The 16,414-nt window shown below is 35.1% G+C and overlaps 1 protein-coding gene across 1 annotated transcript in view; it reads right to left on the bottom strand.

Moving 5' to 3' along the window:
• LOC122755023 (dystonin-like) overlaps positions 1 to 16,414 on the bottom strand; it is a 646,765-nt gene that overhangs the window by 80,817 nt on the left and 549,534 nt on the right. The window contains 5 exon segments of the mRNA XM_044003425.1: positions 9,570 to 9,776; positions 10,696 to 10,937; positions 11,682 to 11,766; positions 12,178 to 12,504; positions 13,688 to 13,847. Coding sequence (XP_043859360.1) covers positions 9,570 to 9,776; positions 10,696 to 10,937; positions 11,682 to 11,766; positions 12,178 to 12,504; positions 13,688 to 13,847 — 1,021 coding nt within the window.

Raw genomic sequence — 16,414 nt, forward strand, 5'->3', positions numbered from 1 at the left:
ATTAGGAATGACTGGAAACAATTTAAATGCTGGAATGAATCATAGACACTCACTGGAAATATCCCAACTTAACATGACTCACAAAATTCTGATATTAATAGCTTTAAATGAAATTGCTTATTTGCTGCCCCTATACAAAATGAGAGATGTTTTTAATAAACAGCTTCGTATAGACAGGGTGACGTAATAGAAAGAATATGTGTTTAGGAGGACTTGAATTTGAATCTGGGTTCTTCTATTTACTCCTTGAATGACATTGGACAAGTCACTTGCCAAGATCTGTAAGATGAAAAGGTTGAACTAGATGATTTTTGAGGTCACTTTTCAGTTCTAAATCTATTGTACATTTATTAAGTTATTACACTTACAATATAATGGGATAATTGCAGCAGGAGAGAAAAAAGTTGACCTATGGTAACAGTAACATGAGCTTCTATTGGACTACATTTTCTTTAGGGTAAGGAATTATAAAAAAAAATGGTTTTACATATACTACCAGGTAATTTCACAATGTAATTCTACTTAATAAGTCCCTTCCATATAAAATCTCAGCTACATTATTTCTTTTTGAAGAAATCAAAAGAAAACTTATCTATTTGCCAGTCTACTATATTTGCAAATCTGCTATTAATCCTCAGTGATTATTAATATTACTTTATCTTGGAGTCTTAATAATATTAAACTCTAAATGTTAATGCTTACTTAATATTCACTAACTTTCTCAAGGACAACAATAAAGTGACATAATCCAAACTGCCCACAATAGAAGGCTGCAGAGGGGAAATGTTTTTGGGGATTTTTTTTTTTTTTGCTAAAGCAATTATCAGTTTTAGTGAAAGAAAAATCCAAACATATTTTAATTAAAAAAAAAACTTCCTACTTATACATCTTTGGAAATGCTAATTAAATTACCATATGTGGAATAGTGCCTACCATATAAAACCAACTATTTTAGAATATAGAATTTGCTTGAGTGATTTGTGAAAACAATTTCACAATTTCACAAAACAACAGTTCCTAATGGATCAAATGATCAAGTCTTTTAAGTGTGGACAAAATTTCTCTTAATGGTACAAACCAACTGCTGGTGAATCAAAATCATGGAATGAGAGAATCAGAGTTGGAAGGGGTCACTGAAGTCACCTAGTCCAATTCCTACCTAAGGAATTACTCCCCTCCACATCATCATCAACAAATGGTTACTGGTCTTGCCTGAACAACATGGGTCATTGGTAAGAGTCAACTTATACCATTTTGGGACAGTTCTAATGTTAGTTCCAAATGTTAGAGGAGAAGGAAAGGGAATAAGCATTTATATAGTGGCCTACTCTGTGTCTTTTACAAACATTATTTTATTGACCCTCATAAGAACCTGGTGAGGTATGTTCTATTATTTTCCCTATTTTGCAGTTGAGGAAATTGAAGTAAATAGATTTTAATTGACTTGTCCAGGGTCACACAGCTAGTAAGAGTCTGAAGCAAGATTTTACTAGAGTTTTCCTAACTCCAGGCCCAGTATTCTATTCACTCTGCTACCATCTATGTCAATAAAGAAATTTTTCATTATACTAAGCTGAAATTTACCTACTATTATTCCACCCATTGGTCCTAATTTGCCCCCACAAGGAGCCAACAGTTAATATAGGTATAATAACTCATTCACATAACAAAACCACAAATATTTGAAAGTAGTTATTATTTCCCTCCTCCCAGTTCAAATCCTTCTCCAAGGTAAAACATTTGTGTCCTTCAACCATTACTATTTTTTTTTTTTGGTGAGGCAATTGTGGTTAAGTGACTTGCCCAGGGTCACACAGCTAGTAAGTGTCAAGCATCTGAGGCCAGATTTGAACTCAGGTCCTTCTGAATCCAGGGCTCTATCCACTGTGCCACCTAGCTGCCCCTCAACCATTACTATTAACATGGTTTCAGATTCCCTCACCATCCTCACTTTGTACACATTATAGCTTCTCAACACTGATGGATCTGTGATCTCCATGTTGTGATTCCCATTGTGTAACGCACTCATGACTCCTCCTTTCTGACTGTCTACCTATAAACTCTCCATAGGGTATCTACTCAGTATGCTGAAGGCCTAGATCTCTTGTAAAGTTTTGATGGTTATCCTTCACTGTGACAACATGACCAATCTACTTCTATCTCTCATCATCTTAATGTCATCTTGACACCAGTTTTATTAAGCAAGTCTTCAAAGGCAACAGAGTATGTTGGAACATACTCATGATCTTGTATTCTTTACATCTAAACCCCACTTGAATGTATTAAGCATTGAGTAACTTCCCAGATCTTGTGTTATACCTTGACAGTTTTTGAGAACCCCGAGTGACCTCAATGTCACAATGAGGCATCTAAGATTTTAGAAGATTGTTTGTCAAGATCCTTCCTAAACTACAGCAGTGGTGTGATCAGGACAGAGCTTGAAGCAAGTTGCTCCACTCCAGTCCGTCTTCCATTCAACTTCCAAAATGATTTACTAAAGCACAGGTCTAACCAATTCCACTCCCGTAATAAACTTAATCAATTCCAATGGCTCCATGTCACCTCCAAGGATAAAATACAAAATCCTCTGTTTGGCACCCAAAATCCTTCATAGCGCCTAACCCCCCTCCCCAATTTTTCCAGTCTTCTTTCACCTTATACTCCTCTTCCCTTCCCCAACCACTCTTCAGTCCAGTAACACTGGCTTTCTAGCAGTTCTTTAAACAACAAAATCCATTCTCATTACTCCAGGCATATTCCCAGGCTGTCCCCCATTACAGGAATGCTCTCCTCATCTGCATCTCCTGCTTTCCTTGGCTTCCTTCAAGTTCCAAATAATATCCTACTTATATAGTCTATTTGTACGTAATTGTTTGCATGTTGACTCCCCCCTCCCAAATAGACTGTGAGATACCTCAAAGTCAAGGACTATTTTCTGTCATTTTTTATAGCCCCAGAATTAAGCAAAATATATAGTAAGTGCTTGATAAATGCTTACTAGCTGACTGATTAATTAGCAGAATACAGTGGGATTACCATATCTCTCATTTTAATACTATAGTTCTACTAATAATACCTAAAATCACATTAGCCTTTTAGGACATCACATCAATATTTTTTTATTCATAGGCTTTTTAAGTCCATTAAACCTCTAAAAGAATTTAAACTTTTATTTGAGTCTGGCCCCATTTTCTAATTGCTCAAATTATTTAACTAAATACATGAAAATAAATATTTCATATGAAAATTTAATCATCTCAGTATCTGTAGTGATATCTTGGGAAATTATCCTAAAGACTATTCTATAGTTCATTTATTCTATTCGTAAAAACCAAAATCTACTGGGGCAGCTAGGTGGCGCAGTGGATAAAGCACCAGCCCTGGATTCAGGAGGACCTGAATTCAAATCTGACCTCAGAAACTTGACACTTACTAGCTGTGTGACCCTGGGCAAGTCATTTAACCCTCATTGTTCTCCCCACCCCAAAATAAAATAAAATAAAATCTACTTTATTTCTGCTAAGTTGTAATCAATAACTTCAGATCTGTGTAAGGAGTTAACTGAACATATCTGAAATTAATATAGTGAAATATCTATAGTTGATATATAGCTAAATACCTATAGTTGATGCCTAAAACACTGGAGTATCTAAATATCAATTTCTCACACAAAGCTATTTTATGCTGAGTTCTGAATTTCAGGGGTAGTATAAGGTAAGCCAGATTTAAATATAACTAAGAATTTAACATAGAAAAGAAAGAAAAATTGCATGCTTTCTTAAATTATTTAGAACATATTCAAAGATTCTCAATCAGTATTTCCTCTCAATTTTGTTAATCACTTTAACATCTTTCCTCAAAATAGTTTCTTTAAATAAACAAATTTGAAGAGAACCATAGATCCATCAATCTTCAAGTGTTTACAGGTACGTTTATGTCAGGACAGGACATCCTTTTAACTCCCTTTTCCTTTAGTCATCGCTTTTATTTCTTTATTTTCAATAGAATTTCCTTCCTCTTTGTTTCTTGCTATTGACATTATATTCCACTTTCTTTCACTGACTCTTCTGGATCAAAACATATCTCTCTTTCCTTGAATGCCTTGAAGTTTCACTCTATTCCCTTTAGATATATCAGCATGAATTCTTTTCACAGAATCACACAAGTGATTGAGAATTGGAAGGGAACTAATTGAGGAAACTCAGGCTCTGGGAAGAAGACAGATCTGCCCAATGTCACACTGGTAGTGAGTGGCAAAGCTGCGAAGTGAACTCAGGTACCTCCAGCTCTAGCCTTCGCTGCATTTTACTATACAATATGGCCAAGTCTGATTCTCAGAGATGTAATAAACTACTTAGTTTCCCTGTTTGTTAAAATCCACTCCAAACCACTTACCCTGAGGACTATATTTAGAGTGACTTTGAAGATGTGGAAATAATCTAAGAAATCTGATCATGATAAAACGATGATCACAATTTCTGAAGCTATGAGATACATGCCACTCAACAAGAACAATGGCATATTTATAAGGTGGCTGCAGATGATAAACAAAACAGCAGATTAAGAGAACTATAACTGTACAAAATAGGTTCTTTTTTGTTCACCATTCAAGGAAAAATGATCCTTCCTTTATTCCACATAGTGTATTTGTTTAAAATTCACAATAAAAGAAACAGAAAATCTAAGAGTGTCTTATTTTGTTTAGGTTTGGAATGGGGCAGCTAGGTAGCACAGTGGATAGAGCACTGGCCCTGGAGTCAAGAGGACCTGAGTTCAAATCTCACCTCAGACATTTACTTAATTGTGTGACCCTGGGCAAGTAACTTAATGCTGATTGTCTTAAACATGGGCTATCTCCAGTCATCCCGATGCATATCTCATATCACTGTACCCAGATGGCTCTGGAGGATGAGGTTGGTGACCTTACACAGCCCCCCACCCCCACTCACTCAAATCCAATTCATTGAGAGTCATGGCATCACCCTGATGTCAGTCCTCTTTGAGAAATGAACAACAGTAACAAGGTTTGGAATACAAAATTGCTTAGATTTCCTAGCTCAGATAATGGCACCTGCCCTGAGGGGATGGGAAGTGGCAGATATCTCCAGGAAGCTCTCCACCATTATTTAGTGAGCTACATTGATTTTTTTCATATTTGCCCCATTCAGGTAATTATTCTTGGGAATATTTTCAGAATAGGAATCTCTTTAAGTCTGCTGAATTAGACTCTTTAGCTAGTTGATTAGTTATGTCATATACATGGTCTCATCATACAATCCTCATTCTCCTTTCCAGTAAATTATGCTTTTTAATCCTAAACAACTATTTTCTACAGCATGATTTTCCAATGATGATAGCACATTTATGAGAGAGTTAAGGCTGATAAGAAGTCAAGAAATTAAAAAAATGTATAATAAACCAAACTCCATGTACAAGTTTTGTTCATTATTTAAGCAAAAATATATCTTCTGTCTGACACAAAATGGAATCCCACAAACCCAGTGCTACTTTGTTCATCTTCTGAGTTCTGATGCTATTTAAACCATGTTGTCATGTCCTGTTCCCCACTGTCTATTACCCCAAACTTTTAGACCCTTGGGAAAAATGATTAATAAGTTCTGTTCCTTGGGCTTTTATATCTTGGAATAAATAAATCAATTATTTTAGCTCTCTCAAATGGTATCTATGTTCATAGTTTCAGTTAGTCAAAAGTAAAACCAACTTTAAAAAATACATACACATACATTGTATGGATGGATGGATGGATGGATGCATGTGTGCATGCATAAAAGAAGCTTTGTTTTCAAAAACTCTCTCACTAACTTGGAATTTATAAGCCAAGATTATTTTTGGCAGAACCTAAAGTAAACAAGGAAAAGATACATTACTTATTTTAATTTTCTAACACTTTAATACAAAACCTGTGTTTTGTCTGTCTCTCTCTCCATTGATGCAGATTGCAACTTCTCTTGGTCAACAATCTTCAGAGGTGGCTGTGGCCTGAAATTTCATCACCTTGAGTATCAGGTTGTGGTGAACCTGATAATAAGTGTCTCCAAATTTTGCTAGATTGCTCTTCAGACAACACAGAAGCAATTGATCACTGGGCCCAGTCATATTAAAAAACTTTTCAGTCTACTATGACTTTCTAGAGCTTGTTCTCTGCAGATAGATGCTTCAAAAAGCCAGGGCCACAGTTATATTCCAATGAGATATTAAGTTGGGAATTTAGATCTAATGCTACAAATATAGGTAAAGTTTTAAGAATCAAGAATTAGAGGTTTATTAAATGGTTTTCTTTTTAATTTCAAAATTTAATCTCCAAACCCTGACATATTTGAGGGGTGTATTTTTATAAACATAATTTAAACCCCAAACATTTTTTACTTTCTAAGTTGACAAATATCTTGATTTTCTGTTAATCTATGGGAACCAAAGCAGCATGTTATAGCTGAAAGCACGTGACTTTGAGTCAGAGGACCTACCTGGGTTTGAATCCATCATACTATGCTATGGTATCTGTGTAATTCTGATCCATTTTTCTTCTCTAGTCATCACATTCCCATACCAAAAATAATGAGGTATCTCTTAAGACCCCAACCAGCTGAAAATTCTATGGTTCTGAAGTAAAAAATATGAATATGTTCAACTACAGCATAACTTGAGAGAAATGACTAGAGCTTTACCAAAATCTAGGGAATACTGACAATATTTTACTTCCTTCAGCAACATAGGACCAAATAAATGAACTTAGCAAGAAGAGTTCATTAAAATAGCAAGCTACTGGATGGTAGAATGTCTCTATCCCTCTACCCCAAGTCCCACTTAAAAGCAGCTAACCCTGAAGTGAGCATCTTTTCAATGTAGCCTGGCCTTCTCTCTCTTTCCCATCTCAGGCAGCATATATCAATTTCTAAGTAATTCATTTTACAGATGCTCAAAGTCCTAAAATAGGAATTAGAAGAAAGATGTGACTTCCAGTCCCAATTCTGGAAGCCAGAACTAGCGGTTTGATTCTTGGGCAAATCTCTTAAGTTTCCTCATTCTTCTGTCAAATAAATGCCATCTGTCTAACTGACCTGAGTGTTGTCTAAACAAAATGAACACACACACACACACATACATGCTACATATACAAACATATATAAGTGTGTACAAATGTATATTTAATATTAGGAGGAATGAATTTAAGAATGCCTCTGAGGACCAGTTGATGCTGTTTTTATCATGTTAATTGTGTCAAATAATACAATGCATATTTTTATCCAAAAAGCAAAGAAAAAAAAAGATAATAGGATAAAAATTTCTATTTCAAGGTAAAATTATAATATCTTCTATCAATTGATATACCTGGCTCTTTTACTTTTAAGCATTTTGAAGAGCATATATATACATATATACATATATATACTGATTTATATGTTTTTGTGCTTCAACAAACTTAAAATATTGTTACTGCTATTATAGTAACAATAAATTTTCAAGCTAGAACCCATCATCATCTTCTCTCTCTCCACTAGCCTTCTCTCCCTCCCCTTCTCAACTGGGGACTTGACCTCATAATTCACTCATTTTTTAATAAGACTTCTTAATAAAACTTTAATAAGACTTTAATAATAAGACTTTTATAAGATATACAACTTGGTCAGTTGGCTCCTTTCTTGCTTCTATCTTGGCACATGGACATTTGGGCATAGAGGCAGCTAGGTAGTGCAATGGAAAGAGTACTGTGTCTAGAGTTAGGAAAATCCAAGTTCAAATCCAGCCTCAGATACTTACTAGCTATGTGACCCTCAGCACTGTTTGCTTCAGCTTTCTCAACACCTATTGTGAACCACAGGAGGGCTATTGTGAGGATTAAAAGAGATAATATTTGTAAAGTGCTTAGCACTGTGCCTGGCACATATTATATGAATTCCCTTCTTAACTCTTCAGAAATATTATTAGTTTCAAATTAAAAGTCAATGGGAAGAAAAAGAAAGTCAATGGGATTTCTAATAATCTCATCATAGCTCATAATATGCCTTCAATTCTATATAAAGATGAAACTGAAGCATCAGTAGGATCGGTTTTCAGTTATTTTCTTTTGAAGAGTAGCAATGGATTTTTACCAATCCATCCACACTCTCTTTACATGAAAATCCCTGGTAAAATGTCTACTTTAAGCATATCGTTAAGGGTTTAAGAATGTACCATACAACTTTGATGATGGATTACACAAAATCCAAAGCTAACAGACCAATATAATATCAAACCCACTTCACCTTGCCTTCACTGACGTGAGTTAATCACTTCTAACCTATTGTAAAATGAGATATTTATCCTAAATGGCCTCTAAAGTATCTTCAAGCTCTAGCACTAATCAAAAAGAAAAGCTTTTTAATGTACAAAACATAGAAATTTCCTATTTTTCAAAAGCTGACTGAACCTCCCAAATAAACAATTATCCACAATAATCAGGCATACATAAACAAAATACTCAGATTATTCAAAGGCAATATGCACATAAATTCCTGATGCACAAATGAGAGGTCATTAAACATCCTTGACAAAAAAATTTTCAACAGTGCTTTTCTCTGTCAGTATGTTCATGTGCTTATGACCATAAATACGTTAACATTAAAATGAGATTTGCATCATCTTATTGAGAACTGTAAATCAGTTGTAGAAAATAAATTCAATCTCTACAGAATTCGTTCAGATTTTCCTTTTCTCCCCCCCATTTGGCTAAGATATGACTCTAGTGGTTTTGAAAGGAAGTTCCCAGCATATAATGTTAGCAAAGGCTTAGTTGTACACTTTCTGAAAGCTCTCTTCTCTTAAGCACACTGCAATAGCATTCTGGCTCCCACACAGAATGTTTTTAAGAGTCTGATGACATAATGTAAATATTCACACAGAATCCAATAAAAGTCCATCAGGACATTTAAAAATTGCTCATCTTTCTAGGGTCCTGCTAGCTGTCTATAATTCTCAGAGGACAACTACCTGGGAAGATCTGAAGCCTGTGAAATGCTCAGAGATTGTCTCTCTAGGTGTTCTACATAATCATTTTCCAGACAAATCAGAAGTTATTTTAAGTTTCCACCCACTTTTCTATCCCCAATGACCCTCTCTGGCAAAAGAGCACATTGGATCAATTTTTATCTTGTTTAGGAACCTCTTTGTAAATTCTGCATTTGAAAGAAAGGTTAAATCATATATTATAATTCAAAATAAGTTTTTTCCAATCGAAATTGCATTTTGAAAAAGAAAAATCATAAAGTGAACAGTACATAAAGACAAATACTATGGGATTTGAAAAGCTGGACTGATCTTTCCAGATTCTGTGTCAGAAAGGATAAACCACTCAACAATGAGACAGATGGCTGCAACAATGTACAGATTAGCTTTGTTAGGGCATTTTGATGTCTGAGTAGCCAAGTCAAATTCTTTTTAACTCCCCCCTCCCTGTTTTGCTATTGAAGCATAACAAACGAAAGGAAATATTATTAACCAAAACTTTTGTTCAAGTAGAAGCTCCAGGGAACACTTTTGTTAATTGCCCAAAGAACATCTTTTGCAAATACCTGCTGGGATCTCAGTATGGCTGCATCGATCTCTTCCACCTTCTGAGCTAAGGTGTCAGTTACTAATCTGTAGCGTTCATTGTCTTCTGTCACCATTTTGTCCAGTCCTTCTCTTGCTCTCCAGGGCACTAGTTCCAACAGCGCACTGCTGACTTCATTAAGGGCATCTACTAAGTTTTTGTTACTCTTGGCTTCTTTTTTCAATTCCTGAAAAGAAAATTTAAGCTAAATATACAAATATTTGGTCTAAACACACACAACTTCCACATGTTTCCATTCTATTCTATGCAGCTGAAGAATTTTGTAGGCCAACTATTGGCTACATTTGTCCCATTTGGTTTAACTTCAGTAACATTAGGTTTTGTTACTGAAAGCTGTGAGAAAGAAAATCAGATTTCTTTAGAGAAGCCACTATTGAGTGGTATTTAAATATATTCCTTCTGTCAGTGTAGCATCCTTTAATTCTTTAAAATTCAATAAAAATTCAAGTTGTCAGTATTTAACTTAGGAACCCAAAAGAAGTAAACTAACACATTATTGATATTCTGGAAGTATATTTCTGTATCAGTTGATCACTGACAAATTAAGAAGAAAACTGGTGCCTAAATTAAGTAGCCCTCTGAGATAACCAGCATTCATCCAATAATCCAATCATCCAAATAAAATCATATTCATGTGAAAAATAATGTGCTTTGCATCCTTTCTACCTACATGAGACCACAATTAAGAATGAAGAAAAAAAACCTCATAGCCTGCTTCTTTGACAAGAAGCCTGTTTGGTATAACAGAAGCCTATTTCAATGGAGATATCCTTGAGAATCCCCAAAGGCATTTTATTAGCATCAGATTAATAGTCTTTTTTTTTAAAATACGGGGCATTTTCATGAAAGAAAATGACTGTCTTAATGAAATACCACATCTCCAAATTTTTAAGTGTACCACATGACTTTAGAAAGAACAATCCTAATTCTGGGCCTCTGAAAGTTTAGACAATTGGTCTGCTGCCAATTTGTGCATTTTTCTTTCCAGGAGGCACATCATTAACTAAAGCAGATAACTATTATTGCATTACTAAGCAAATATGTAAAAGATAACAGACAGAAAATAATACATGAATTAAACATACTTTTTGTCTTTCTTGTGCTTGGCTTAATTCTTCTCCCTTCAGGTCCTGAGTTTCATATGAAAGTAATTCCATTTCTACTTTGTCAAGCCATGTAGAAAGCACCTCATGGGTGGACTGTAGCTTTCCTGAAAGCTGCAAGGCCTGCTCCAGGGTCTTAGATACATCAGAACTCAATTTAGTTATGTCTTTGTACCTTGCTTTAATGCCTTCCAATTTATCTTGAATTATCAAGACTTCATCACCTAAAAATTCAAAGGTATGTTATTTCTTGGGAAATAAAATGAAAAACGGGTTCTTCTGAGATCTTCTTATGTTAATGGAAGGTATAGGGCTGGGTTTTTTCCTTTCTGTGAGTCTGAAGGGCTCACAAAAAATCCAAATGCCAAAGCATTTAAGGATTGATAGGTGGAAAAAAATTTTTGAACCACAAAGAGCCTCGCTTTCCTATTAACCAGTAAATAGTTTTAACAGAAGTTTACATTTTATTATAATACTGTCAACTCACTGAGCTAGATCTGAGTAATTTTCTTTAGAGGTTTCAGGTATACACCAATAAAAACACTACTCTAATTTTTATCGACCAACTGACTTCACCATAGTATTTATATTGCAACTGTATTACAATTAAACTAAAAAAAAAAATGTCTCTGACCTATGCTCTTGTCTGGAGCAACTACCTTCACAACAGGAAAAGAAATCCAAATCAGTACTGGGCTTCTATGGATATTGTGACAAAAAATGCTATCTCCTGAGTAATACACACAGCTTGTCCTGAGAACTTAAGTGGAATCATGGGAAGTAAAATGAGACCATATTCCAAAAACTCTTGACTGGTCTTCAAAGAATTCACCACAAAAGGGAGTAAGGGGAGGAGTTTGAATTAGGCCCAGTATCACAAAGCTAACCTTATTTTCTTTTCTCAAGTCCTTTACTGACCCCTGGGAAAAAGGTAGCTGCACTTTTGTTTGCTTCTTTAATGTTCTTACCTGTTGCCTGTTTCAGAAGCTCTAAACCATTCTGCAATGCCTGATCAACATTTTGTTTTCTGAGTAGAATGTCCTCTTGTAGAGCCTAAAGACAGGTAAGGACCTAATTTTAATTTGGGCAAAAATTTAAATCCAAAGCAAACTTTAGTTTCTCTCAGCGAACTAGGACAATAATTCACAAATATATAATGTACCATTAATGATAGTGACTTGTTTTCTTTTTCTTTCGTGACTACCATTTCTTGGGTATGGTTTAATCTGCCATAAGCAACACTCTACCCCATAATTTGTTATACTCCCTTTTTATACAACTTTTATTCACTGGAGTGACTAACAGCCATATGCACTGTGTACATAGACTATTTATACATAAGGGTAAGTATGTATCGATATATAAATATGCTCATAAGAATTGGAAAGAAATATAAAATAACAGAAATCATGGAAACAGAGGAAATTAAATGAAAAGAAAAAGAAAAAAAAGAAACCAAAATACCAGAAGTTCAGATTGTTGCTTTGATAGCCCATCAACGTTGTAATCTTGAACTGACAATTTGCTGAGTTTGTCATGAACTTCATTCAGCCAGGTTATCAATTCCACTTCGTCTTCGCCAAAAATCTGAGCATTACAAAAGGCCTGATGGAGTAGTTCAGACCTGCTGTGACTTTTTCCTTGAATCTCAATGTACCAAACTTGAAAGGAGTCTAGTTTTTCCTGCAACATATCTTTATCCTCCCTGGAGCTCAAAATCTTTAAAGACTGGCCAATGCTAAGAGCCTGATGTAAAGTTTTATTGTGATTGATGATGTCATCTTCTAAGGCCTATGTGAAGTGTAAAAAAAGAAAAGAAAAAGAGATAACACAAAAAAACTAGACAAATAAAAATGAAAACAGAAATATGACCAAATAATAAAAGGTTAAAATAATTTAAAGTTTTACATAAAACATATAATAACATCCAACAAACACTTAATATCTACAGCTGTGTAAGAGATTTAATTCCTCTTGCTGTGCCTTATGAATCTACAGATCTATCCACAATTCCTCAAGCTGTCTTCTCCATCTGGAAGTTCCCTACAATCCTGGTGGCCCCCTTCTCTCATTGGTGAGTTCCTTACAGAAAATGCCATTTTGAGGACAGTCCTGGACTGACGATCTTTTATTTATCTCCCACATCTGAATGCAAACACTGTATTGCAGGGGCTGTCTTCTTTTTGCTTCTATTTATATTCCCAGTGCTTAGCACAGTGCCAGGCACAGAGTAATCACTTCATAAATGTTTTCTTACTTGAGTAGGCTAGGCAATCCAGACACAAAGAAGTTCTATAAGTGCAGAATTTACATTCTACTTAAGTATACAAAACATATACAAAGAAAAGCAATTATGAGGTCAACTGAGGAAGGAGAGAACACTTAAAACCAGGGGAATTTAGGGAAGGATTCCCAAAGGAGGGCAGCACTTTGCAGGAAAAGGGAGAGACTGTGTAAAGGCATGGACACAGATGTCGATGTTCAGTGAACAGCAGGTAAACCAAGTGGGTCTAAACATAAGTGTGTATAAAGGCAATAAAGTGAATTAAGTTCAAAAAAAAGTAAGATTGGAGTCAAATTGTAATAGGCTGATTTAAACACCAGGCAAAGGAGTTTGTAGTTTATCCTAGAGGCGACAGGGAATAGAGGAGTAACAAACAAGGTAAGACCTCACTTTAGGAAGATTCTTTTAGCGGTTGTTTGGAGGCTGAATCAGACTGTGGAAAGATAGACAGACCCCAGTACTTAACTATTGCAGCAGTCCATGATAGACATGATGAAAATCTGAATAAGGTTTTGGTTATATGAACAGAGAGAAAAAGAAAGATTGTAGGATTCTAGAGGACACCAAGGTAGAGAGAACAGGACTTAGTAAATAATGGGTTAGATCAATGGCACATCAATCAGATTTATGGGGTTCCTCCTCAGCATCATAAAGCCAGGAAGAATACTGAAAATGTAGTTTCTTTCTTACTTTGTGCTGGGCAATCTGTTCCTCGAGCTTAGAAGCTTGGGTTCCTATGGGTTCCCAATTTGTAAGCTTTTTTTCCGTGGTTGTGAGCCACTCCGTCAATGGTTCTAATGTTTCGTGAAACTGTTGTGCTACCACGGAGATCCCTTCCAACTGACGATTCCTACAAAAATGCCAAGCAAGGTTAAAGTAATGCTTTGAGGAAATGTATGGCAGGCTCAATGTAAATTTTTCATTGTGAAAATTTAGTATAAACCAATCCAAGCATAAGCCAAAGACTCTAGAGAGCCCATTCAGGCCTGCCCACCCTATGTGACTCTTGTTACAAGTATCATAGAGGAATTCACATGAGCCTAAAATAAATATGCAATTAAATATTCCAAAAACAAATTAAATCAATCCTTCTAGTCAACAAAGTAAGGGGAAAATACAATTAACTGAATTTCAGTCAAGCTTTAAATGAATGAGACTTATTTTAAATGGCTAGAACATTTTTCAATGTTCAATCAGCTACAAAATCTTTCATTCATTCAACAACAATTTATTATATATGTATATATATATATATACTATGTTTAATTTCTCAAAGAGTTACAGAAGATGACTAATGATCCTTCTATTGGAAAAAAGACAATTATTTCTAATATTTGACAAAAGTGACAGGAAAAAAATAGAAAAAAAATCAAATAGTCACTGAGCTCAATTTTAAAATAAAATCTTTAGCTTTTTCTCCAATTAAAAAAAAACCTCACAATCATTTCTACCATTTAGATTCTTATTAACATTAAAGTGCTCTTTTGTTTCTACTTATAAATGTGGCTTGAGGCTATGTTGTAGCTATAGCTGCTGTTGCAGAATAGATCTATGTCAATTAAAAATAGTGTCCCACTATAGCCTAAAGTTTTACCAAAGGCAAGTGATTTCACTGGCTTAGAGAGAATGGACAGAAATACATCTCAGCGGTTCTGTTCACATCCTCTTGAGTATTTCTGCCTGGGACTATTTTTCATCCTGAAAATCTTTCTATAATCTCAGGGAATTATAAATGATGAGAGATTATTCCTTTACTGGATCAAAGGCAACTATGAAATATTGACTAGTGACAATAGGAGAACAGGAAGTTAGAAAAACCTATTTTTTGTTTCAAATATATCATCCAATAAACCTATAATTGAAAGTAATTTGTTTTGCCAGTACTAAAGAAATACATTTCTCCGTAAAACTGTAGAAATAAAACTACTGCCTATCTCTACATTTTTGGTTTGTTTCTCCATTTTCCTTCATTTCTGCATGTACAGAATTGAAAATGTTACCTCAGCTACCAGACAGTTTGCATTTATATTTCTAAAAAGCTAATTTCTTTATAATTTCACATATTTGTAAATAGACATCTAAATGTTTGATGCATACTGGGTTGATATTGATATAAATCAATAATAAATCTATAACATGACTTAGCAATAACTTTCACCAAATTGGGGAGACACTGATTAAAAAGTAAAGTGACATTTATGAATCACAAAGTTTCACTTTTATGAAACAAATAGTTGAGACTTAATAATGCTAGCTGATCTCCTGATGAAAAATATACATTGGAGATTGTCATCAGAGAAATGAATATTTACCCAGAAAGAAAAGATGTGAATCAAGTCACATAATGGGAGAAAGGGAAGGAATACCCATATATACATACTGCTAGCTGCATAATATCAAGACAATCTGGAGGAAGTTCCCCCAAGCATATTGGGTACATCTTCTGGGAAAGATTTTATAGGATGACATAGACAAGAATCACACAGGGTGAGCAGGCCTGAATGGGCTGTTATCTGGATCCATAATGGGAGTACTCACATAATGAAATAACAAATCTACTGAATTAGAGGAAAAAGGAATATTATCCTATAAAGAGCACCTATATATTTTATGTTATATTACTACCATGAGGAAGGTGTCACAAAGACAAGTAAAAGCATATAATGGAAATGCAGAGTAATGGGGACATGACCCAGAAGAGCTTATGGGGATGTGTGAGACTTTCAGCTTCCTTAAGGGCCACATCTTTCCATAGTTCCCTACCTACCCTAACATCACATAATTCAAGATCAGCCATGGCTGTCTGCTCATATTCCTAGATATAAAGTTCAAGTATGTGCAAATTTGAGATGGGGATGGTGAACAGAGAGGGCTAAAAGAAAAGTAAGAAGTTTAAAGGATGCTTCCATTTTTCACTCTTGCAATGACTTTCCCTTTTCCCCCTACAAATAGTCCAAATGGCTTCATTTAAATGGGAATATTTCCAATTTTCTGATTGCCTATGGCTGTCTATATGACTAAAGTAGGACACATCTGGAGTAGAGAAGGAAAAAATGCCGGGGTAAAGTCCTAGGTTTGATATTTACCAGTTATACTACCTTGGTCTAGCTATTTCACCACTCTGAACTTCACTTTCCCCATACAAAAAATGGAGAGATAATAAGAATATCTAGCTTCCCTACATAGAAGGGATTTGGTGGGGAAAGGATTTTGTAACTCACCAAAGAAATGTCTGATTTTCTCACTCTTCCAAACCTACTTATCAGTGTAGGATCTCAGTATTATCCCATTTCAGGAAAAATAGAGCTCGATACATATCCCTCACCCTGCAAATATTTGGGGATTTTAAGCTCACCCACTTACAGGCCAAGTTAGACAAGTGGCTTTCATTCTAGAGATCAAAGTCCTATAGCTTTG

The sequence above is a fragment of the Dromiciops gliroides genome, chromosome 4, assembly GCF_019393635.1.
Source record: "Dromiciops gliroides isolate mDroGli1 chromosome 4, mDroGli1.pri, whole genome shotgun sequence".
NCBI classification, from domain to species: Eukaryota; Metazoa; Chordata; class Mammalia; order Microbiotheria; family Microbiotheriidae; genus Dromiciops; species Dromiciops gliroides.